Source organism: Gloeophyllum trabeum (assembly GCF_000344685.1).
Source record: "Gloeophyllum trabeum ATCC 11539 unplaced genomic scaffold GLOTRscaffold_00002, whole genome shotgun sequence".
In the NCBI taxonomy this organism is placed as follows: domain Eukaryota; kingdom Fungi; phylum Basidiomycota; class Agaricomycetes; order Gloeophyllales; family Gloeophyllaceae; genus Gloeophyllum; species Gloeophyllum trabeum.
In genome coordinates this window covers 3,079,308-3,103,479 of record NW_006920411.1, presented here as the reverse complement: position 1 = coordinate 3,103,479, position 24,172 = coordinate 3,079,308, and the positions used below count along the sequence as shown (strand labels likewise).

Sequence of the window (24,172 nt, the reverse complement as noted above, 5' to 3'; positions counted from 1 at the left end):
CAAGCATGTATCAACGATGCCGTTCCCAAGAGTACAACGTGCCTTGTCGGTCCCAAGTAAGATTCCCGCTCCGCAAGGTATGCATCTCCAAATACGAGGACGGTGTTGACTCAACGATTAGAATGCAGGACCCGTCTCATATTATTGCTGCACCTTCCAAGCAACGATGCTCTTAATTTGGATCTGGACGAAGCGGAAGAGGTTTGCACCGCTTTGCAGAGCACGGGCCGATCGGACCCTGATCGACATCTGATTATGGCAGGAGCTATAATCATGGTCAACGGCCTCTGGTCGTACCGCCAGCTCCCCTCAAATTTCTCCCCGAGCCATGGCCAACGCCAGTCCGACCCGGAATGCTGTCGTGGGCATCCTCGGTGAGCGGATATATGTTGGGCGCCTTCGAGACGCTGCTCATGTCGTGGAATTAGCATTACAAGGGGCGTTCGCGGAGCACCAGGCGATGCTGCAGCGGTCGCCCATAAAGCGGAAGGTCACGGTCGTACAGGTCCGGACGGCGGAGGATCTTGCAAAGTGTGACGCTTTGATCATACCCGGCGGAGGTGCGTTCGTTTCACAAGGACGAATGCTTGGAGTCTCCTGCTGACTATGCTCAGAATCCACCACAATGGCCATTCTGGCTCGGTCGCTGGGTCTACTTGAGCCTCTCAAGGAGTTTATACGGACCAAGGTCGTTTGGGGAACCTGCGCTGGAGCTATCCTGCTCTCGCAGTCAGTGGAGAATGCGAAGAAAGGCGGACAGGAACTCCTAGGTGGCATCTCCGTGAAGATTGCACGGAACGGTTGGGGTTCACAGGTACGCCAATGCTGTGGCAGAGAACATGCCTTCCTATCTTAAGACATGCACAGGTTGAGTCCTTCGAGGCTGCTCTCGAAGTAGAAGGTCTTCGTGACTCGAGCACGCCATTTACCGGTGTCTTTATCCGCGCCCCCGTCAGTGATATCGACCCAGCTAACTTTCATGCACTGACTCTTGCTCTGCTTTTAGGTTATCCTGGGTCTCAACCCTGCCCCGTCGGACCCACCAATAGAAGTGATTGCCCGGCTTTCTCCACAGTGTCTCCCCCGCTCACACGACCAGCCGGAGAGGCAAGTGACGGACTCTTCCGACCCACGGACTATTGTCGCTCTTCGGCAGGGCCGCCACCTACTCACTACCTTCCACCCTGAGCTGACGGACGACAACCGTTTCCACGAGTACTTCGTACAACACTGTGTCCTGCCATCGTTGCAATCCGCTTGACTGCCCGAGCCCTTTTGTTCAGGCCGTATAGATAGACCATCGGTGTAGTATATAGACTGTATTTTTGGTTATCTTTATTGTGCATGCGTTGCCAGACAAACTTACTGTGGCGGTGGGAAGCTAAGCGCCCATATATCTGCACGTGCTGCACCGTCGGCTGCACTGCCGGAAGGAGGATAAGGTCGTAATCCCTTCCATACAACCATCACCAAAATGACACACGAACTTCGATTTCGCATGGTCATTGTGCCCCTGCGTATTCGTAAATAGCAGTGATGGCTGCATATATAACCGAGGCCGGTGAGCCCCGTTGTTCTCGAGCGTACGAACCATGCTCTCCCGACTGGCCGTGGTGGCCCTTGCGGCGCTCTCTGCAGTGGACTCGGCGTTCGGACGACAGCTTACGAAAAAGGACGTTCGTGCACGACAGCATGAGGCCGCGAAACGGTGGTCGATGGACTCGCGTGCGAAGCGCGCGACAGGTGGAGGAATCAAGAATATTACTTTCTCCAACCCTCGCGCCTCTGAATTCTACGTGGACGGGACGACCCTACCCGACGTGAACTGGGATGTGGGTCCGAGCTGGGCTGGGCTGTTGCCCATCAGCAGTGACCCTAACGAGACTCGGCAGGTTGGTTTTCCAGCTTTCAAGTTGGTAAGACACGGCGCGGGTATAAATAAAATAATCTGTTAGCCTTACTTCTGGTTCTTCCCCCCGGGACCTCAAGGGAGTCTGGATGACCTGCTTTTCTGGTGAGTGCTCGATGCGTCAGGAAGAAGGCACGCGGATTTCCGGGTGAGGAATACGTCTAGTCAGCGAACCCATAAACACGCCTGCCATTTCCCTGACGCAACTGTGAAGCCGCATGCGCGAGCTGACATCCATGCAGGACGAACGGCGGACCTGGTTGCTCGTCCCTAGAGGGCTTCCTGCAGGAGAACGGCGTGAGATCAACCTCCAGTGACCTTGTCTAGCATGTATTGAAACAGAGTGACCAGCCGATTACATGGTCCTGGGGTCAAGCTGGACCCACCGTAAATGAGTACAGCTGGACCAACCTGTCGAGCGTCCTCTGGGTCGAGCAGCCAGTCGGCACGGGCTACTCTCAGGGCACACCAAATATTACGGTACGTGGCTTGCAGTAGTATGAGTTGGTGACACATAGCTTCAACGACACTTTTGAAAAGAACGAAGACGATTTGGCCGCTCAAGTGGTCGGGTTTATGCAGCAGTTCCTCGAGGTTTTTTCAGAACTGAAGGGCAAGAACTTCTATCTGTCAGGCGAAAGTGTAAGTCAAAAGCCTCTGTCCATGCAGTCTGCTTAAACTTCAGTACAGTATGCAGGATACTACGTGCCTTGTAAGTTCGAGAACCGTAGTTCGTTCGCATCGACTCTCAACAGCATCGTGCAGATATTGCCAACTACATATACAGCCACCCTGGCGACTTGGACCTGTCTCTGAAAGGGATTTGGATCTCCGATCGTAATTTCCAGCACACCTTCTGGGTATTGACGTCCAATTGATCCAAATGTAATGCAGCATCCCTGTCGTACGATGTCGTGCAAGAAGAGATTCCTGCAGTGGACTTCGTGCACAAGTATGAAAGCGTGTTCTCGCTGAAGTATGGCCTTGTTCACATATCGAAAATACCCCACTGATCATCGGATCAGCCAAACGTTCATGGAATACCTCGACAAGACCGCAGAGAAGTGCGGTTACACAGGCTACTACCAAAAGTATGTGACGTTCCCGCCCAAGGGGCCCTTGCCTATGCCTGGAGGCACTCCCGACATCTCCGATGAGTGTGACGTCTGGGATGCCATCTTTTCGGCTGCCTTGCTGGTGAACCCTGCTTTCGACATATATCGCATATTTGACACGGCAAGTCTGTTTCTGTACGAGAAGTTGATGCAGTACTAATGAGTTCGGATCATAGTACCCCATCCTATGGGATGTCCTCGGTTTCCCGTACGTCGCTTCTTCCACATTCGTGGCCATCTGAATAACCCCCGCCGTAGCGGGTCATTCCCCAACGTCCAGTCGCCCATCTACTTCGACAGGCAAGACGTCAAGGCTGTGATCCACGCGCCGCTCAACACGACCTGGTCGGAATGCTCGAACATCAGCGTCTTCCCCAATGGCGATAACAGCCCGCCGTCCGCTCTGTCCGTGCTGCCAAACGTGATTGAGAAGAGCGAGCGGACTGTCATTGTTCACGGTCTCGCAGACTTCATCTTGATTGCGGAGGGGTAAGTGCACTTCAGCTTGGATAACTCTACGTGCCGGCTGATCACTTGCTTGAAGAACGCGCATCGCGATACAAAAGTGAGCTAGTTTGTGCACTTGCGGAATGTGTCCCTAATTGCTGTGATGTGTCGCCCTCCGTCCGTCAGCATGACTTGTGAGTAGTACTACTAGTATCGGTCTTCCATGAGGCTTAAGAAGTCGTCCTGCGTCGTAGGGAACGGTGCCCAGGGCTTCCAGGCACCCATCGCCAACGAAAGTCTCGTCGTCGAGGGAATGGGCGCGCTCGGCAACGCGCATTTTGAGCGCGGCCTGACCTATGTCGAAGTTGACCTCAGCGGCCACATGTGAGTCCGCTTTGTCTCCTAATGCCGTCGATTACTGATGCAATTCTGCCATTTCAAAGGGTCCCCCAATTTTCCCCTGTGGTAAGTCTCACTGCTATGGCGGCAAAGGATGTGCGTTCACCAGTACCTTCTAGGCCGCCTTCCAGATCATGGAGTACCTCATGGGCTTCAGGGATAGTCCGTCGGTATGATGCTCACGGAGGAATCAAGTAGCCACTGGGAAAGGGGGCATGGACTTCGTCATGCTCACATAGTGCTCTTGTAACCATGTGGCTTCATGACCTTTAGCCTATCCATTGTCTTGGTACCCCTGCATTGGGGTAATAGTATGCGGGACTGCGTTCTTTGCCCTGTTGCAGACCTCCGAAGATCCGACCAAGCCACAATAGAGTGATCTCTTAGCCACATTACAGTCTCTAGCGCCTCGCTTGCGCAGCCGTCAATGTTGGTTTTGACGTGGCGGAAATGGTACTTCGTCCGCTAGACTTCTTAGATCTTTCGCCGAATGAATGGCGACCCTACACCGCTTGGATTGTCAAGGCTGCCATTTGGTGAGGAAAATAACATGGGCTTATCTAAATACTACAGTACAATGCAAGGGTACAGTCGGTATTACGAGTGTCCGAGGTCGAGTCCGAATATTCTATGCTTTTACTTCTGCCTCTCAGTATTCGCGTAGTGACGCCTATAAGATAATAGCCTGACTGGCGTAGAATTCCCGTGCGGCGATGAGCAGATTCTGCTCTCTGACGTCCCACATCTCCTGCACCTCCCGCTTCACCCTCGCTCTCTTGTCGCGGTTAACAGACTTGACCGTCATCTTAAAGGCAGCGGAAATCGGCCGGTGGTCAGAGACGTTCGCTTCATACCGCTGATAATGCAGCTGCTCCACTCGGTCCGGGTGGCGTGACCGCCAGAGAACACGATCGCACCACGCAGGCACGCGTCGCTTTTCTGAGGTGTCATATTCGTCCGAACGCCGATCGTACTTGTACGTGGGCGGGAATGTAAGGGGCCCTTCACGGAAGGAGCGGAGGCGGAAGGCGCGGTTATTCTTCATTTGCATCACTAACTGATCGTGCGCGATGAGGAAGTCGTAGTCCCCTGCGCGGACGGCTGCAATTACAGCATCGCGGCGCTGCTCGATACGGTAGTTCATGTCACCGTTGAACTGCGAGGCAATGTGAGTTCCCTTCAGAACAAAATAACTTTGGGACAGAACATACGAAGACGATTTCGTGGTCGAGAACCATGGACCCATCCCCACCGCCGACATACGCTACTGGATCCTGCCAAGTGTCCGTAGCTGGGAAGACTGCTTTCTCTTCCACCATAGCCGCAACGTCAGCGTTCCGCTGGCGCACATGGTGCTGTCCAGCAGCCAGATGGCAGTTGATGAAACACACTGAGGTATCGTCAATGATAAAACGGGCGACGATCCCACCCTTGAAGCTGATCAGTAAACTGTACTCGAGCTTCCAACGCAGACCTTACCTTGTTTCCATACCTGCCACCCATACCCCGCTTGATGGTCGTAATTGCCACATCCTTCAGCGAGAATTTCTCCGTATTCTTAACAAATATGCAGCTGAACAACCCGACCAAATTCTCCGTATGTATGACCGTATACGGCGTCTCGGGCGGCATCGCGAGCCTCACAGCCAGCACAAGCTTATCATACCACTTCTTGTACGCCGAAGAGACTTTCTCCGAGATGGTGCCATCTGCGGTCTTCTTCTTTCCGCCAAGCAGCACCGATTTTGCCGCCATCTTGCGACTCTCAAGGTCGATGAGCTCCTGGAAGCCGAAGGCGATGATGTCGGGCGAGTCGACGGTGTGCAGTACGGTATCGAGGAAGTTAATGTTCTCCGGGCTCCCGCTGAGTGCGTCCGGCTTGGCGGCATCCACGTTCCATGAGACGATCAAGAGGCTGAGATCTCGGAACTTGCTGAACTCTTCTTCCCGTTTGAGAAGCTCTTCATCTGGAAGTGACAAGATCAGTCAATGCCACTGTTCACCGGAAAACGCGAGACCCACCGATCCAATTCTCAGCAAGCAAGCCATCCCAGAACTTGATCCGCTCGTCCCTGCCGACACTAACCACACAAAGCCGACCCAACTTCTCGATACTCCATGGATCCACCGCGAGCCTCGTCACGGGCACCCCACCATGCGCGTCCCAATTATTCGTCATCACCCACGGCTTCGCACTCACATCGTACGCCGCGACCATACCCTTGCGGCCTCCAGCCCACAGCTTATCATTCACGCCTTCGAGACACAGGACGTCCGACGTGCTGATCTTCATCACCTCCAGGCACACAGGCACGCCCTCGCCCTCCTCATCGTGCAAACACCAGATACTGATGAACCCGCCCTCGTGCCCGAGGTACGCAGACCCTGGTTGTGAGGGTAGCACTGTCCCGCAGGTGACGTTCCCGACGTGTTCGGTGGGCAGCAGCGAGCGACCCGACGAGCCAGGCGTCAGGATATCGTACACCCTCACGATCGGCCCGCGCGAGCTCGTCCCGTTCGCGCCTGCGCCGCCGCCAGGGTCCATCCGTGCGCTCGTCCACAGCTTTCCACCAATTACATGTGCAAACTCCTGCTTGTCCGCGATGCGCACCACGCGCGGCTGCACGCTGTTCAGCATGAGCGCCGCGCCCTCCTGGCCCTCGAACACGAGCACCTTCCCGCTCTCGTCCATGCTCACCATCGCGCGGCCGATGCGGAAGATGTGTGTGACGGCGTGCGAATGCGCGGAGAGCTTCACGCCCGTCACCGCGCCCGCGCCCACGTCGAACTCGATCAAGTGCCCCTCCTTCGTGCCCATCCATACAAAACACCCAACCTCCTCCCCGCGCCCCGCGAGAAACTCCACGCTACACACCTTCACCTCCTTCTCCTTGACCTTCCACTCGCGTAGCGCGTCCTTCAAGTCAAGGTCCCACACGGGAACCGCATCAGCCCCGCCGCCCACCTCCCACACGCGTACGCGGTGCGAGTGCGCGACGACGACGGTGCGCCCGCACGCCGCGACCTCCGAATGGCTCGGCACATGCACGCGGTTCTCGAGGCCGACACTGGGCGGGCGGCGCGACGCGCGGCTCGTATCGGGCATCCCCGCGGGGTCGACCTTCTCCTCCTCCTCGCTCTCGGACGAGGACGGGGTCGGCGGGCGCCGCGGCGGGGGCAGCTTATCCCCCAGCGCAATTGTGCGCGTCGGCGGCGGCGGGAGGCGCTCGGCATGGGGGTTATTGTTGTTGGTCTCACGCCGGCGGGGAAGGGGCGGTGGGTGCGTATTATGGCGTGGCGGAAGCTGCGGGGGAGATGTCGACTCGGAGAGACGCTCGGGGCTGGTTCCGGTTTCCGAGGACTCTGACGAAGACGAGTCGGAGAACGGGCTTTCGACTTGAACATCGGGAGGGGTGGCGATGGGGCGAGGAGGTGGAACAGGTCGAGAGGCAGGACTTGGTGACGAGACTCTGCGATGCGACATGGTCAGAAATCGTAGATGCAGAACAATCATGGTTGTGACAGCAAGAACCCCGATCCACAACAGTGACGTCTGCGGCAGAAGCACATTCGAGTTCGGGCTTAACCCAACGTTATCATTCGTTGATGCCTGCGATGACTCAAAGCTTCGAGGTGCCTCTAATATGGGCCGAGCCAGGAATAGAGCAGGCTCCTCCGCTCAGTCCGCCACCTACTACATCCCCCCGCAGACTGCCATTCGAATTCGGGCAAAGCACTCACCCATTACTTCTTACAACATCAACAGAATGAGCTGAATGCCGGGGTGGCGGTGGCGGATGGGACGACGGTCGGGGAGAGGGCGAGCTGGCGGGACAGTACGTGAGTTCAATGCGCACTAATACGCAGAAGAATTGCGCTTACTGGGCCGCGCCTTTAAGATCGGATGTAGTGACCGACGGTCTCGGAGGGGGCGGGGCTGGCCGGGCGTGTAATCTAGGTGATGGTGGCCTGTTCATAACACCGAGAATGATGAATCTGCTAGAATTCAAAAGACAATATCAAGCCTTACGCTTGTGAATGAGGCAAGAGATTATCCGAGGGAGTGAGCGACGGTCGGGGAGGCGGACGGGGACGCAGTTGAGGTGAAGGAGGACTGTCCAGACTAACAGTGAGCATCTTCCCCGTGTGCAGAAGTCGTTACCCAGACTCACCCTGCGGGACCAGGTATGTTTGCATAGGCATCAGGAGAAGTACTAAGAGACGGCCGAGGTGGAGGGTGAGGAGGCGGTTTGGGCGACGGTGGGATGGGGAGTCCGTGACCATGATCCGACGATGCGGGAGACGGAAGGTGCGAGGGGGGATTGGAGCTGTAAACGCAGAGAAGGATCAATAAACGAACAACAGGCGGCGCGGCACAGTCGAGCAAGCTTGTGCAACCGGACTAGACCAAACCCTAACCCCAGTTCGCCCGCGCTGATAACTTTACCGACCTTTCCTGTTCAACACTCGCGCACACCGCCGCCAAAGAAAATCCAACAAATAATTGAGGAGGATAGTGACTTACCCAAACTGATTGATTAAACTAGCAACACTGCCCGGCCTCGCGATCCCCTCCCCATCCGACCCCGCACTAACACTCCCGTTCTCGCTAGCCGCCTTAGCGTGTCCATGCGCGTGCGGCGGGGGTGGGGGCGGCTTACGACTCAGTAGCGCGCTCTTCGTCGTCGTCGCAGGCTGAGGTGCTGGTTCCGAGATGCTAGGAATAGATACCGGGTTTGGTACAGGGCGGAGTAACGGCGAGATGGACGGCGATGGCGAGGGGGTGCGTCGGTTCACCGGTGGGGGCGGCGGAGGTGGCTTGCCCAGCAATCCCGAGGCAGAAGTAATGGACGAAACGGATCCCGACGGCGAATGCGAGTGCGCCCGAAGGTCCGAGGACGAAGAGCTCGTCCGAAGGTGTTTGTTGTCCGATGCTGCGTGCTGCTGGTGCAAGTTCGATAAAGCCCTTGGCCGCCCCGGCACGCATGAGGGGTCCAAATATGTGCTCGCTGGCCTGGACGGCGGCGAGAGTGATTCTTGCTCAGTCGAAAGCTTCTCGAAACGGGAGCGTAGCGACGAGACGCGAGGCGGCGGCGCGGACTCGACAGCCGTGTCTTCCGAGTCCGACATCGTCGTCGCCGAAGACGTTAACAGAACCTGATAATCGAGTTATTTGTGTATGTTCTGCACATGAATTGTCGGGAACGGCGGGCACGACGAGCGGAATGGAAGGCAGCGTTGAAAGTGGTGAGAACTGGACTTAGGATTCTCAGTTACAATTGCGCCACCTGCGGCCCACGCGAGCGACTCCCACGACCTGCGAGCCGCTTTGTTTGACTTTGAGTCTTCGCTCCTTGGGTGCTCCGCCACTTGTCCGTCACTGCAGAGGAATGGAGGCACGTCGGGCACCACCGCTTCCATACTTATCCAGTCCGTAGTCTATACTTCTTCACTTTCTTATTGAATGCCAGGAGTAGTACTCCTTTTATTTGATATTGGAATTGGACAACAATAATGAGGAGGTATTCCAATCCCGACTGATACTGACACGCCGGGAGCCCACCTCGAGAGTCCCAGATGGCTGACTTGGACCGCGCCAGCCATCCGGGATCTTGATCTGGTCAGCCTGAGCAGCAGTTCGGAATTGAAGAGGTAAATAAATACGCTCTTTGTCTGACAGCGCAGCCTCCGTCCCCGCCGATTGACACCCACTGACATCTATCCTCGCGGAACCGAGCGCCAACGCAGACGCTGACAACATGGTACTCGTGCTTAGGAACATAGGCAGCCACGCTTCCATCGAGTTGCCGACAAGCACACCTGGAACATCGTGTGACGGGGAGGTCGGCTGTATCTACGCCACCTCGGGCTTGAGACGGGAACAAGGGCAACTTGAAGCAGCAACAGTCCATAAGACCCCCACGTCCTTGGACGCCGCGATCCTCGAGAAGGTCAAGGCAGCTTCCGGGAGCATGTCAATGACGGGGATCGGCCGCGAGGTATGTGACGTCTTCACCTGAGTATGGTATAAACGACAGGCTGAACGATACGTAGATGATACCTACTAGAATTGAGCGCTGCCTTAACGCACCCACTCATTCTCACTGGGATGCGCACCCGAACGTGAACGTCCCGTCGTCGCCCACCATCGCGGAACTGGATGCGCGGGACTCCTTCCCGCTACTGTGCATCCTATCTGCCTCATTATCCGAGGACAAGGTTCCTGAACCAGAACCCCTGCCCGTTCCACCGACTTCAGCAGTCGTGGCGGCTCCGACCCCCACCCGTCCCGTCGCCACACCATCGATGTGGCGCATGGCAGACCGCCCTCCGCCACTGTCGTTATCGCGGACGTCCTCTTCGGGTACGGCGTCAATAACATCATCGGGACCCGTTACGCCGATGGACCCCAACCCGCCGGGGCCTCATGTGCTGCACGTCGCCACGCCCGGCAGTTCCATCCCGCTTCACTCCTCCAAATCCCCAATGCCCTCTGCCACACCCGTCGTCAACCCCAATCTCAAAACAAACCCTCCTGCACCGCCTAAGCCGAAGCCCCTCCCCGCGACGCTCGCGCCCTCGCCCTCACGCCCGCTTTCCCTCAAGGCGCAGCAGTCCCTCGCGCAGTCAAGGATCGATACGATCCTGTCCGCGACGCTCGACGCATACGACGTCGCTCAAGCACACATCGACGAGGTCCTCCGGAAGTATGAGGCACGGCGGCAGGAGGGACTGGTTAGGCTGGCGGCGGCGAGGGGTGAGGCGGGGGCCGGTGGGGTGTAACTGGTTATTGGAGTTGTTGGATTGCTTTCAGACTTATATTGCTTTGTATTATCCTTTGTACCTCGCCTTGTTCCGTCTCCATCAGGCATATATTCAGACGTCCGTAGTATTATCTCAGTACTAGTCGTTCTGCGTATCTTTTATTTGAAGTGCGATCTAAGGACGTCGGATGTACATGTGCTGTTCCGACGTGCTCGGACTCCGAGGAGGTCGGTCGCCAGCGACGCGAACCAAACCACGCCACACCGGGTAATGGTTCCGCGCTTCTCCCAGGCTATCGTCCAATCATGTACATCAAAATGCAGGGTAAAGGGTCTGGTTCCTCACGCTGATTCAGCCAGACAGCGCTTAGCCCTCGAACGAGCTTCGAATTCGAGCCACTTGACCTCAGGCGCCCATCCGGGGATACACAAGCCTCGTGCATCAAACTTCGCACAAAAGCGCGCGTGAGCTCCTTCCTCATTTGGACTTCGATCCAGTTACGAGATCTTTGTGGGTCCACATGTAACCCTAAATTTAGCTTCTCTTTTGGCCTTGGAAGGTCAAAGCGCAGCGCAGTACAAGGGACAAAGGCACTTCGTCCCGCGATAGGTCGGTGATTTGGACGATAATCGATGCTGTGAAATGTCACGCGATTGTTCCCTGACTTCTGGGGGCCCGGGCGAAATGTATAAAGAGGGCGGCTGATGTGCCATCGTTCGACTAGGGCCTCTCGTCCCCTCCCCCCATCCGTTCTCAATCCCCTCAGGCGACCTCGTCGGACTTGCCCTGCTTCTCCTTTGCTGACCTCTGCTTTGCAACCTGACCTCATCTCGTCGACCATAGGAAGGGTCTATGCCACGTCAAGGTGAGTGGCATCCACATCTTATTTTTTCCTTTCGTGTGGCGAGGCAGTTGAATCTATCGCGCATACGCAAAAATATTAAGTACTGACCTTGCCATACAACAGCCGTTCAAGTCTTCTGAAAGTCGGCCTCAATCTTGCGTCAAGTGCCACCGACTTGAACCTCAATCGCCGAGCCACATCAAGTCCCAACCACCCGGCGCCCTTCAAGATCCTCGCCAGACGTCAAGCGACTCCCTCAGGCTCTAGACCCTCTGATCCTCAAATTCGCACCTCAACACCCTCGGCCGCTCATCAAGACTCCTCAGGAAGCTCGGTAGCACTTCAAGCCGCATCAAGTCTCTTCAAGTTTCTGCGGCGGCTCATCAAGTTTCTTCGACGGCGGCTCATCAATTTTCTTCGACGGCGGCTCATCAAGTTTCTTCGACGGCTCCTCAAGTTTCCTCGACGGCTCCTCAAGTTTCTTCGACGGCTCATCAAGCCTCTTCAACGCCTCATCAAGTTTCTTCGACGGCTTCTCTCTGGCGACTGTCTGTTCCTCTGGGCTCGCTCAAGTCGATATTCAAGACCGGTTGGACTCTCCTCAACATCGTTGAGTGTCAAGACTCTTCAAGACCGTAGGCGAACCCTCAAGACTCCTCAAGACCCCTTGGCCGTCCCTCAAGACTCCTGAAGACCACCAGGCGTCCTTCAAGACTACCCAAGACACTCTTCAAGCATTGGTTCAAGTGTCTCCAACGGCTCATCAAGCTTCCTAGTCTCGTGTACTTCTAGCTTCCCTGTTATATCTCTCTCTGCTTCGTTTAATATTATCTCTGGCGTTGCTATTGCTGGGTGTTCTGTGTGTTTGTCCTGGACTTCAAAGCAATCGAAGAGTTTAAGGATCAAGACCGTGTGTGACCGGCCCATCATCAAACCCCTCGTCAACGTTATCAAGTCCTTCAACGAACTTAGTCATTAATCGGGCAAGGATTCAGCCTCTTTGTCCTCTATCTGACCGCCGTTTCTTTTACAGTGCAGTCACCATCACCAGCTTGATAGCTACACCCGCGCGGTTCACGCTTGGTGTGTTTTAGTCGTTCGTCTCTTGCTTATGTCTTGATCTCGTCTTTGTCGTGCAGGCAGGTCACCATGCTCAGTCAGAGCCAGTGCGACGGGACTCACCTCCCTGCACAGGGTATTGCCGCACGGCGGGCCTACCAATGTCGAGTGATTCTTCGGAATCCTATAATTTTTTCCGCATCATTCTCCTTCGGGAGAATGGCACACCTTTTTTTGGGTCACTGCCATGAAAGGACGTACTGGCCATGGGTGGTTGCAGAGTGGTGCAAAGTAAGCAATTTCTGTATTTGTCGAGAGCGCTGAGCTATTTGAGGGCCGTCGTTGGCCGGCGGATGGGTGCTGCTGACGAGCTTCTAACGAGCTCATGATCTCTGGAGTGCCCGACATTTCAGCCTCCCTCCTTTGTTACGGTTTTGCGTTTCTCTCGTTGTCTCTCTTGCGTAGCCCTGCTGTGCCACCGTTTGTCGTCGTGTCAAGATTCTCCCGTAAGAGTCAAGACCGTCTGGTCCTCAAGTCTACACTGCAAGACGCTTGGATGCTCTTCCAGACACTCCAAGACACTCGGCCGTCATCAAGAAACCTCAAGTCTTTCTTTAAGCACGTCCAAGTGTCTCCAGCGGCTCATCAAGTGTCTCTGACGGCTTCTCTCTGGGCGACTGTCCGTTCCTCCGGCTTGCCCAAGAGGATCTTCAAAACCACCGTGGAGCCCTCTCATGGCCCCACTCGGACCTTCACTCTTCAAGGCTCTCTGCTGGCCCTCAAAACAATCTTCAGGACCCTAGGCGGACCGTGAAGAACTCTATTCAAAACTCCTTGGTCGTACCTCAAGAATTTTCCTCAAGGCCCCGGTCGCCTTTCGATCCCCTTCAAGACCCTCCTTAATTCTTTAAGCGTTTTCGACGCCTCATCAAGTATCTGGGCTGGTGTACTTCTAGCTTTCCTCTTACGTCTCTCCGTTCCGTTTCAATTGAATATTATCTCGCTTGTCTGTTGGTCGACCGTCGATGGTCTCTCTGCTCCATGCTGGACTTCAAGGGAATACTAGACTCTAAGAGTCAAGAAGCGTAAGGGCCGGTCGATCATCAACCACGCTACCGTCATTGCTCGGGCAAGATTCCGCTCCTCTCTCCACTATTTGACCACCTTTTCTTTCACGGCCTATCACCACCTGTTCCCGAGAAAGGATCATAAGCGCTATGTTTGGGTACGTTCTAGTGACTCGTCTCGTCCCCTTGCCTTGACTTGACTTCGCACATCTCTTTTACGCCAACGCCACGAACATCCTCTTCAAAGGAGTCAGTGCGACGGGGCTCACTTTCCTGCACTGGATATCGCCGTAGTCTTTCGAGACTCGGATCTAACGATCTCGAGAGATCCCTCGGAATACTCCTCCATAATTTTTTCCATACATTCTCCTTCGGGAGAGTGGCACATCTTTTTCATCTTCTCGTTATGATCGGGGGTGCGGGGGGCGAGTAAGGATAACGTGGAGGTGAGTGTCGCCCATTCTTTTATGAGAGCCTTGTGCTCTTCGCAGAACCGTCGTTGGCCGACGGATGGGTGCAGCTGAAGAGTCCCGTTTATTGAGGCCACTATGTCGTGGAAGACGCCTGCTGTTGTTTGTATCTTGGTCCATTCCGGCGCTTTTCCCTCCCTGGTCGCTTCCCTGTGCCACCGCATGCCAATACTCCCTCTGGCTGGACGTCCCTTAAGCTTGCGGAGCTCGGCGGAAGTCATTCCTCTCGGATGCTTCACTCGGTTGGTACTGGTGATGCTCTTCTGTCGTTCTCACTCGTTGGTACCCGCAATACTGGTTTACCGTGGCCGACTTGCTATAATGCCGCACCGTAAAGGAGGCCTTCGGGTTGGGCGCTCTCAAGGCACTCCGCCACACGATCTCGGTCGGGTATGACATCGTGTTCTCTTCCTTCAGTCCTCGATTGAAAGGAATCTTGTTCGACTATTTCAAAATACTACGTCGCTATGAAGACTTGCCCCGTAACCGTGGCCTTCCTGCACTTGTTTTGTTCACTATGGTCGTGCTTTTGTCCCGAACTTTGAAGGGGGTGCCTCTTCGACTTGAAACCGATCGTGCTACCTGCCCGTTGTGAAGCATTAGTTCTAACGCATCGTGCGCACCTTGCTTGTCCGTGGCGAGGCACTCACACTGTGTCTCTGGATAATTCGGTTCAACTGTTACGGCTGTACGTGGATATGCTTTGCGAGCAGGTCGGCGATCCCATCACCCATGGATGATACTTTGTTGTTGGGAATATAGCCTGTGTGTCATCTTGGTCTCGCTGTCTTTTCTGTATCTTTGTGCTCCGACAAGTACTCTCCTCTGCATCAACTTGAAGTGCGTGGTTCACGCCTTGCCTTGAATCTTCTGATCTGCTGTCTCCGCCAGGTGCTCTCTTCTTTCGTTGCTTAAGCTGGATCTCTCTTGGGACCCCTGGGATCCTCCATGTAATCGACTCTCGTGTTCGTCTCGGAAGGTCTTACCATCGCAGGCTGCGCCTTAGTCTTCGCTCTTGCATTCTGGAAACCGTCACTGGGACGTTCGGTTCGGGCTTCCTCAAGTTCGCGGAGTGGGTCACCGTTTCAGGGGTCCCGTGCAGTTCGTGCAAGGTGGTCACGTTCTGGCGTGAAGTGAGCTGCGCGCTTCCTTGGTGGCAGTGAACGTCGACAGACGCGGACCGGCTCTTCTTACTGGCTATACCTACGCTGTTCATTTCGTCGTTACACACTCGACTATCAAGCTGCGCAGGCGGACTTGACAACTTCGGACTTGTCAGGCCCCACTGAGAGGTAAGAACTAACTTGTGGCTGTCAATCAGATGTTACTACACCTGTTGCTTCAAGTTCTCTCCCTCGATGACGCATCTACTGTGCTCGCTTTGGGTATCCCACCACCTCGCGCTCCGGACAGCGCTCTCTTTCCTGCTTTCCTGTAGCCTCGTTGGTTCATAGCTACACGTGTGCTCAGCTCGCATTCAGGTAGGATTCCCAGTCTGCCTTGCGAGTTATGTTGAGTGCCTTGGCAAACGACCTCCGAATGGACGAAGATCGCTCCCTTCGATGGTGGACTCTGTCTCTTCGAGCCGCAAGCGGATGACCAGTGTATCTTCGCGTGAAGCTCTCGCGTAGCCTTTCCCCCTCCTCGCCGGTTTGCCGACATGTCTGGAGTACACTCAGTTCACTTGCGCATTCTACTGCCGCGACTATCTTCCACGGGCGCTGCACCGGTCCATGACTCCTTGGCGTCAGCATGTCACTACGACTTCTGGGCGTGTACCTTCAGCCAGTCCCGCCACCCCTACGACCAGCGACGGGAGGTTGCGACGCGGCAGGTATCTATGGTTGCTTATCATGACGACTCCTTTAGAACCTGAACAAGATGACCTGCCTTCCGAAAGAAACACTATCGGCTCCGCCTCCTCTGATACCTGAACTGGGTCCGTCGTTCAGCTCCACGCTTCAGCGCATAGCAAGCCTGGCTTGGAAACTGTTTTTGTCACCCGTAATGCTCAGACCGCTACGACTGGATATCTCTGGAGACTCTTCAGAAGCGACGCCCCCAGCAAATTTCTATAGTCAGCCAGCCCTTTCCTTTTCCCATTCCCCTTTCCCGGTGAACTATCACTGTGGACGCCGTGATGGGAAATGGGAAGGGATATCTTCTTTCCCATCTTGCCACTGACCCATGTTATGTTCTACTGTCTTCAAGTTGGGAATAATACACTACCGCGTGATGCTGCATCGTGAGGGTTGACTGATCGTGGTGGCTGACCACGGTGGTGCTGACCGCTGCTTATGCGCGCCGTCTCTCGCGGATATGAGCCGTGGAGTCCCGGTATAAGTCGCTGAAGCTACTGAATAGTATTGTTGTCCGTCACCCCCTCTAAATCATTAGCGTCGTGTCCGGCCAGGCTAAGAAATCGACCTACTCACTGTCGCCTTTGAAGCTTGATTCTGCCCGTATCTTTGGCGTATCCTCGTGCAGAGGCGACACGTTCTGATAGAGCTGTCAATAAACTCCTCTTCGTCTGATTAGCAAGGAGACTTGTATGCGCCGACTTGATATTGTGAGAGTTATGCAGACCCGAAATATTGTTAACGAGGACGCGTGACGCGCGGATTCAGATGCCATCGAGGGCGAATGCACGTGACCGCGTGTCGTACCTTTGTCGCTAAATTAGGGAGACGCGTTAGCGCCCGTGCGAATAGAGCCTGCCATAAGTGTTTCAGCTGTCTCTTTCGACGCGTCCCGTGGCGCACACGCCCTCGACACGAGGCAGTCCGAATAACTGTAAATGCCGCAGTCGACATTGAGGACGGCGACGGCGATGGACTCGCGCAACACCGTCCGGCGATTCAAGGATCCGATTCATGATTACAGTACGTGTCCCTAGCATCGTGGCTTACCATCGCATTTAAGAGCCATTCGCTCGCGTCTTAGTTTCTGTATGCGCCAAAGTCAGCGCTTTTATTGATACGTGCGTGCCAGTATGGGCGAGGCGACGTTGAGATGCTGAGCTGACATCTGTCTTGACAGGCGGCAATTCCAGCGCCTTCGAATGATTAAGCAACTTGGGACGTCTTACTATGTGTGGCCGGGAGCATCGCACAATCGCTTTGAGCATTGCTTAGGTACGAAATGACCTGTTACTTCGAGAGAATATCGCTCCAACTCCGCCTAATGCAGGCGTGGCGCACCTTGCTCGCCTGATGGCCGAACATCTACAAACTCATCAACCAGAACTGGAAATTACGGACAGAGACGTCAAGTGCGTGGAGCTCGCAGGGCTATGTCACGACCTCGGACATGGCCCCTGGAGTCATGTTTGGGACGGACAGTTCATCCCGAGGGCACTGTACGTCTCTCTTCTCTTCTTATTTTCCGGTGTTTGATAGCGGTTATAAGTGAAGGGAGTACATGGACGCATGAGGAGGGCTCGGAGATGATGTTCGATGATATGGTCTCGAGTAATCGTATTGATATCTCAGAAGCAGACGCCGAGTTCGTGAAGGCGCTCATCGCCGGAGATTCGAAGCGATGCGGGTGAGTGCGCTCGTGATTTGTGCGTATCAGTCATTGAAATTGGGGTAGCGGGAAGGAGAAACCCTTCTTGTTTGAGATTGTCGCAAACAAGCGGAACGGCATCGACGTCGACAAGTATGCGCAGCGCCTATCATGTATTGTCCCGGGTTCTGATGGCTTTGGTGTTGCATATAGATTTGATTACATTGCGCGCGACTCGCATGCCATCGGCGAGAAAGGTAACATCTCCCTCACAAGGTCTGCTGAGTACAAACACATCGGCGAACATGCTGATTCACATATCCCAATAGACTGATTCACTCAGCACGAGTCATCGACGACCAGATTTGCTACGACATCAAAGACGCCAACCAACTGTACGAACTATGCTACACCCGTTTCAGTCTACACAAGCGGATATACAACCATAAAACCGGTGGGTATTTTTGTCAGATAAAGTCTCCCGGGGTGCGCTGATTGCATCGGCGTCTAGCCAAGGCCATCGAGTATATGATCATCGACGCGCTGCTCGCAGCTGAGCCGCATATGAAGATCGCGGAGCAGGTATTCGATCCCGAAAGATACGTCTACCTGACCGATGACCTCATGCCTCGGATCGAGATGTCGCGAGACCCGGTCGGTGGTTAATTTTAGTGTCAGACAGGTGTACTGATCTGTCTCTACTTAGGAACTGAAGGAATCGCAGGCGATATTCGACCGGATCCGCACACGGGATTTATACAAATGTGTCGACTACAAAGTGTTTGAATGGGCGTACAAGGACATCTGCGAGCAGCACATCACGCCCGAGAAGATCGTGGAGGCCGCGAAGAATCTAACCAACTCGCCCAGCACCCCCCGCCCGCACTCCGACGTGGACATCGCAGACTCTCCCCGCCGGGACGCACCATTCGAGCTCGACGAGCTCACTCCCGGCCAGGTCATTGTCGACCTGACGAAGATGCATTATGGGATGAAAGACAAGAACCCACTGGACAGTATCAAGTTCTATTCGAAGAACAATCCAGGTCGTATGTGTCGATACCTTGTTTGCCTATCCGTAATATACTTGATGATCATTTAGGCTGTGAAACGGCTGGTCCGGGAGACGTGTCCCTGCTTATGCCAAGCGTGTTCGGCGAGGTTCTCCTGCGTGTCTATACCAAGGATGAGCGGTGAGTTTTCGTCCTACCGCTGCTGCCATCCATGGGGCTGATATGTGACGTGTAGGTTCTTCGGTATTGTCCAAGCGGGATACCGGGCCGTCCTTGCTGAAATGCCAGAACTGGATCCAGCTGGCGAAGCGGCCCCTCGCACCCAAGCCGCAGCGGGCACGAACGCAGGAATCACCACATGGAGCGGTGACCGCGATCTCTCGGTCAGCTTCCGCGAAGGTACGCCTCCGCCATCGGACGCTACTCTCCCCGTCACGCCGGGTTTCCAAACGCCGCCGCGTGCGTCGAGCACCTCGACCTTGACATCTGTGAGGTCGTTCGGCAGGTCACAGAGTGGTCCAGTTGGGATGGGCTTGAGCGCCGGGAGGACGATCTCTGTGCGGGACATCAACCACTTCACGACGGTCCCGAAGAACTATGTGCCCAAGTCGCCTACACATGGGCACAAGAGGAAGAGGTCGAGGGCGGATACTAGTGTGGATGCAGGTGCCGAGACCGAAGCGACTCCAGCGAAGAAACGATGAGCGACATCGCGCGGACTCGCGAACCGCTATTGCGGATCTATTTATTTCATGTTGTTCCTCGTCGTGCTCGCCAATTGCTGTCCTGCATGCTCAGTGCTTATGGTAGTCTTTCATATCTTTAATCGGGGTGGCACCTATAGACAATTGCATCCATAGACAGTTTCTCTCCAGGTACCTATGCGGAATCAGAACACTAGGATTGTTACGCTGACATTATTTGATATGAACTTGTACGATGAGATAGAGATCCGACACGAACGGTCGGATCAACTTACCGCTGAACATCATAGGAGGTGCAGTGAAGCTCACGAAAGCAACTTCAGTTGAGGTGACAAGCGGGAGAGGTAGTATACAACCCTTTGCAAGGACTGTTGCGTGGACTGAGCATTCTCGTGGAGCCCCTACCCGTTTGTCTCCCCCTCATCAGGTATTGTGACACTCACACACTGACACAGGTGGAAAAGTGGACGGAGGACGATCAACAAGAGCAAGGAAAGTACGCATTATCACTGGCCATGGGGTAGCTGTTTAGCGTCCAAATAGGTGGAAGCAGACCAGCACAGCCGTGTGGCGCCGAGGAGGAGCATTATACGAATGCTCGAACTTAAGGCTTGCGGGAATGAAACCCTAGGCCGAATGCCGAACAGGTACGAAGATGATGGAAAACGACGAGTTTGGCTACCGTCCCTCATATAGGCGCCTTGTTCATATGGCCGGCGAAAGCTCCGTGCGCTAGCAGTCAGACGAGACAGCAGTACGATCTTCATAGGCAGACAGTAGCACAGATCCAGACGAGGACCAGACTGTGCGAGGTCTGGGGAAATATACAACGACATGGCAATAAGACCGCAGCTAGAATTCGACACAGGCAGGGAACAGAGAAGGACCAAAGGCGGAGAGGAGACATCAGTGAGTGTCGCTCGTAATGCCGACGAGAAACATGCCTCTGGGCAAGTATGGCTGCATAAAGAAGCGGTGGAAGGTAAACCTGGACACGGCCGGCAAATCAGAATGGAGAGTTGATGCGCAAAAAGCATTGTCCAGAAAGACTCTTTCTGGACAATGTTTTTGCGACTCGGAGTCGGAGAAGTCCTGAAACAATCCATTTCTGGAGGGTCGGGAGGCGATGCCCAAGGAAACAGCCAGAGCAAGGTTGACGACAATGTGACTGAATAAACTGAAGCTGAGACGAGAGGGAACAAAGGAGAACCTAAAGAAGCCAGAGTGTTAACTATATAAAGCTGAGATAAAGTATGACTTGACGGATTGAGGAAGGTGTGCACCACCGTCCATCGCAGACTGGGACGCGACGCGATCTGAAGGAAGATAGTCACAGATAACCAAGGCAAGGCAGAGAAGCGTCGACTAGACAACAACTTGAATAGTATCAGAATTCCGCGGTAGAGGTATGATGCAACGAGACAAGCCATGTCAAACGCCACGGCAGGTAACACCGGAGAGAGCCATCGAGTACCGGCCGGACGAAAATACAGGTGGCTGGGCCGGGTTTTAACCTCGAAGGCATAATCGGAGCTTGGAGAACAACCCATGAGGCGAGAGCCTTAGGGGCCACGATACTCTAGGGAGTAACGAGAGCAATCCAAGACCGAGGCGAGGGAGAAGAGCACTCCATGGCGTTACGCAGCCGACAATCACTAGAGCCTATATACCTTACCAAGCGGAGTACTTGCACTCGATCCCTCGTTCGACCCTCGCAACCATATTCCGGAGGAGTTCAGATAATGCCAATAGATGCACGAATAGAGGGGACGCCTGGAAGCGGGCTGGCGAGAGCCTAAAGTACGCGAGATTAGATGGCAAAGAATATCTGGTGGCGTCCAAGAGAAGGGTCACCGGCACAGTGGCAAGAACCGCACATATGTTTTTCATAGTCGAAGGGAAGGATTTACAACAATAGTGTGCCACATGCGCTAAGTATTGCAAGAGCGAACGGCCTTGTGCCGCAAAGTAATGCACGGAATCCAATTAGAGCCAAAACTTGACGACCAGCAGATACTGGGTCTGACTAAGGCAGGGATAGAAGCACGGCCGTAGAAAACCGGTGCGAGTGAAGAACCAGAGCCACTGAACTGGTCTCGACAATGGCAGACTAGCTTGAAGAGGTTGCCCCAATCCAACATAAGACCAGCCTGTGAGTATGCGAAGTGCCTTGACGGCCCCGAACCCGAAGAACATGGTTCGGTGTTAGCCAAAGTCTGAGTCGACACAACGTGGGAATCACAGGATGCCTGAACCGCGCGAGCGAATGAAACAATCCACAAGCAGATCGTCGTCAGTATACACCATAGAAGAGATCCTAGCAGAGAGCATGCGGCGCAGGTCTTGCCATGGCAGAAGACGTCGCCAGCGATCAATTGAATGGTGGCATAGAGAAACGCCTGACGACCCGCTATTAGACCCGGATGAAGGAGGGCAGTCTGGACAATGTCCGACGCTCGAAAGGTCGAAGACACATTAGCAGCATTCATCCGTCGGCCAACGACGGTCTCCAGAGCTCAACGCTCTTGATGAACATGAGGTACTCACATATGGTAGCCTATACTTGCTCTTTTCACGCCGACACCGACCATGACGAGAAGATGGAGAAAGATATGCCATTCTCCCGAAGGAGAATGATAAGGAAAAAATTATGGAGTAGAGTATTCCGAAGAATCTCTCGTATCGTTTATTCCGAGTCCAAGGATATACGGCAATACGCAGTGCAGGAAAGTGAGTCCCGTCACACTGACTCCAATTGAGACGATGACCGTGGCGGAGATGGTGCTCGTGGCGTTGACTTGAAGCAGATATTTGAGGTCAAGACGGTGTAGAAGACAAGCAGCTAGCACGTACCAAGCGTAGCACCCAAATCATGGATGACAAGCGGTGGGTCATGGGGCTGTGGAAGAAACGACGGTCAAATCGTGGTGAGAGAAACGAAATCTTGCCCGAATGACGGTGTTCAGGAGGACTTGATCGTTGACTGGTTGATAGTTGATAAACTGGGCGCTTGCGGCTCTTGACCTTCCTGCTTTCGGCGCTCTTGCATTACCTTGAAGTCCAGCACGTAACCATGGAGAAACAGCCAAGCCAGAGATATTATTGAACAAAGCAGAGGGGTGTATAAGAGGAAAGCTAGAGGTACACGAGAGTAGGTTCTTGATGAGCCGCGGGAGACGCTTGAAGTAATGCTTGAAGGATGTCTTGATTTGTCTTGGGGAGCGCGTAATGCTTGAAGAATGTCCTGATTTACCTTGAGGAGCGCCAGATGGTCATGGAGAGAGTATTGAGGGACGGCCAACAGGTCTTGAAGATGTTGAGGGTCCACGGATGTCTTGAAAGGAGCATTGAAGGTCTCCGAGAGTCTTGAATGTCCGCGGAACATCTTGAAGATTGCCTTGAGCCACAAGAACAGACAGTCACCAAAGATACTTGATGAGCCGTCGGAGACACTTGAAGGGGATGCTTGAGGAGCATCTCGACTCTTGAAGGGCGTCCGAAAATCCTGGGAGGCGTCCGAGGGGTCTTGTGAGGTCTTGAGGGTCTTTATGTATGACGTTGAGGACCAGAGGGTCTTGATTGTGGTTGGCACTTGATGTGGCGCGCTGCTGGAGGCAGGATTTCGGAAGACTTGAACGGCTGTTGCAACCGAATAGTCAGTACAACGTATCTTGGGACGCGACTGGCAGAGATAATGGCCTCGCCACACGGGTAAAAGTAGATACGATGTGGACTCCACTCACCTTGACATTGAATAGACCCTCCCGAAGGTCGACGAGAGGAGGTAAAACGGCAAAGCAAAGGTAAGTAAGGGGAAGCAGGACTAGTCCGAAGAGATCGGATGGGAGAAATGTAGAAGAGGTGGGGGGAGGGGACGAGGGGCCCTGGTGGAACGGTGGCACACCACCCACCCTCTTTATACCTTTCGCCCGGGCCCCCGAGATCAGGGAACCGGGGTCTCACGTTTCACAGCATTTCTTATCGTACCCATCGACGACCTATCGCGGAACGAAGTACCCTTGTGCCCTTGAAGTGCCACCGCCTATGTTGCGTCTTGGCCTTCTGAACCACAAGAGTTCCTAAATTTAGGCTACATGTGGACCCACAAAGTGAAATGAAATAGCACCCGAGTGACACCAAAAGCGAGATTCCTTAGACTTGGGACTACGCCCCAAGACGCGAGACCAAGGGGTCTTGAAAACCTTATTTTGCCACCCCACCTGAACGCCCCCCCTGGGTACCCCACCTCGTCCCCCTTGACTTCAACGCTCGAGCATCGGTCTACATACAGTACACGTCACCGCCTACACTAGTATAATAAGGCCGTCCGCTACTCTGCTCGACACCCCGTCCTCGCTGTCTTCCCCGTCGACCACCATGCCCTTGCCGCTTCCGGCCGCGGTCCGGGTAGAAGTCTGGTAGCAAACCCCAACCCTAGGGTGTACCGCCACGGGTCAGGTGACAACGCCAGCGTCGGCGCCCGGCGTGTTGTCGCCGCCCGCTTTAGGCCTGTCGTCGTTGTCGCCGACGATGAGCATGGCTGTAGCATTTGTATGTAGTCGTAAAAATATGGAATAAATCTCATTAAATACACAAAATTCGTTTGATGGATTTGACATGTATGCGCCGCCACTTACACGCTCCGATCGAGCGTCGTCGCCGTCAGGAATGTCGTGCTCACTGTGCTCAACGGCGGCGGCCGATCGCACCGTATAAAGCCTCAAAAAAATACGATAAATTCATAGCATATTGCTATTACATGCTGTCTCGTGTTAAATGCCCCTCTATGCATATACAACGTTCAGATATGCGGATACAATGTCCAGATATGCGAATACTCACCTATGTCCAAGGGTATATGCTGCAAAATGCA

The 24,172-nt window shown here is 54.4% G+C and overlaps 6 protein-coding genes across 6 annotated transcripts; 4 read left to right on the top strand and 2 right to left on the bottom strand.

Moving 5' to 3' along the window:
- Positions 1-284: 284 nt before the first annotated feature.
- Positions 285-1,358, top strand: GLOTRDRAFT_56069 (SNO glutamine amidotransferase). The gene is made up of 5 exons (XM_007863735.1): positions 285-374; positions 429-560; positions 615-814; positions 868-951; positions 1,007-1,358. Exons 1-5 carry the CDS (start codon positions 329-331, stop codon positions 1,259-1,261), a joined length of 717 nt encoding a protein of 238 aa, XP_007861926.1. The 5' UTR covers positions 285-328; the 3' UTR covers positions 1,262-1,358.
- Positions 1,359-1,589: 231 nt separating this feature from the next.
- Positions 1,590-4,208, top strand: GLOTRDRAFT_114370 (alpha/beta-hydrolase; the record flags this gene model as incomplete). Its single annotated transcript, XM_007864510.1, has 16 exons — positions 1,590-1,892; positions 1,956-2,014; positions 2,152-2,206; positions 2,261-2,389; positions 2,450-2,551; positions 2,600-2,621; positions 2,675-2,746; positions 2,804-2,885; positions 2,935-3,145; positions 3,201-3,232; positions 3,283-3,513; positions 3,569-3,589; positions 3,658-3,665; positions 3,726-3,855; positions 3,915-3,936; positions 3,990-4,208. 16 exons carry the CDS (start codon positions 1,593-1,595, stop codon positions 4,044-4,046), a joined length of 1,533 nt encoding a protein of 510 aa, XP_007862701.1. The 3' UTR covers positions 4,047-4,208.
- Positions 4,209-4,384: 176 nt separating this feature from the next.
- On the bottom strand, positions 4,385-9,000 carry GLOTRDRAFT_136573 (DNase I-like protein; the record flags this gene model as incomplete). Its single annotated transcript, XM_007864509.1, has 9 exons — positions 4,385-5,026; positions 5,082-5,300; positions 5,350-5,837; positions 5,893-7,340; positions 7,612-7,695; positions 7,753-7,839; positions 7,901-7,984; positions 8,043-8,198; positions 8,396-9,000. 9 exons carry the CDS (start codon positions 8,998-9,000, stop codon positions 4,541-4,543), a joined length of 3,657 nt encoding a protein of 1,218 aa, XP_007862700.1. The 3' UTR covers positions 4,385-4,540.
- A 629-nt stretch (positions 9,001-9,629) lies between these two features.
- On the top strand, positions 9,630-10,985 carry GLOTRDRAFT_91289 (uncharacterized protein; the record flags this gene model as incomplete). Its single annotated transcript, XM_007864508.1, has 3 exons — positions 9,630-9,869; positions 9,925-10,627; positions 10,804-10,985. 3 exons carry the CDS (start codon positions 9,630-9,632, stop codon positions 10,983-10,985), a joined length of 1,125 nt encoding a protein of 374 aa, XP_007862699.1.
- An 846-nt stretch (positions 10,986-11,831) lies between these two features.
- GLOTRDRAFT_126107 (uncharacterized protein) lies at positions 11,832-12,787 on the bottom strand (the record flags this gene model as incomplete). Its single annotated transcript, XM_007864507.1, has 3 exons — positions 11,832-12,037; positions 12,662-12,722; positions 12,782-12,787. 3 exons carry the CDS (start codon positions 12,785-12,787, stop codon positions 11,832-11,834), a joined length of 273 nt encoding a protein of 90 aa, XP_007862698.1.
- A 4,319-nt stretch (positions 12,788-17,106) lies between these two features.
- On the top strand, positions 17,107-19,509 carry GLOTRDRAFT_71486 (HD-domain/PDEase-like protein). Its single transcript, XM_007864506.1, has 10 exons — positions 17,107-17,209; positions 17,265-17,433; positions 17,484-17,621; positions 17,670-17,735; positions 17,796-17,858; positions 17,912-18,036; positions 18,094-18,236; positions 18,289-18,631; positions 18,685-18,775; positions 18,831-19,509. Exons 1-10 carry the CDS (start codon positions 17,137-17,139, stop codon positions 19,297-19,299), a joined length of 1,680 nt encoding a protein of 559 aa, XP_007862697.1. The 5' UTR covers positions 17,107-17,136; the 3' UTR covers positions 19,300-19,509.
- The last annotated feature ends 4,663 nt before the right edge of the window (positions 19,510-24,172 follow it).

Coding starts and splice junctions, on each gene's coding strand:
- GLOTRDRAFT_56069 (XM_007863735.1), top strand. CDS start 329: ATGGCCAACGCCAGTCCGACCCGGAATGCTGTCGTGGGCATCCTCG. Junction 375..428: donor TGCTGTCGTGGGCATCCTCG/GTGAGCGGATAT, acceptor TCGTGGAATTAG/CATTACAAGGGGCGTTCGCG. Junction 952..1,006: donor GTGTCTTTATCCGCGCCCCC/GTCAGTGATATC, acceptor CTCTGCTTTTAG/GTTATCCTGGGTCTCAACCC.
- GLOTRDRAFT_71486 (XM_007864506.1), top strand. CDS start 17,137: ATGATTAAGCAACTTGGGACGTCTTACTATGTGTGGCCGGGAGCATCG. Junction 17,622..17,669: donor GGAGATTCGAAGCGATGCGG/GTGAGTGCGCTC, acceptor AAATTGGGGTAG/CGGGAAGGAGAAACCCTTCT. Junction 18,037..18,093: donor GATATACAACCATAAAACCG/GTGGGTATTTTT, acceptor ATCGGCGTCTAG/CCAAGGCCATCGAGTATATG.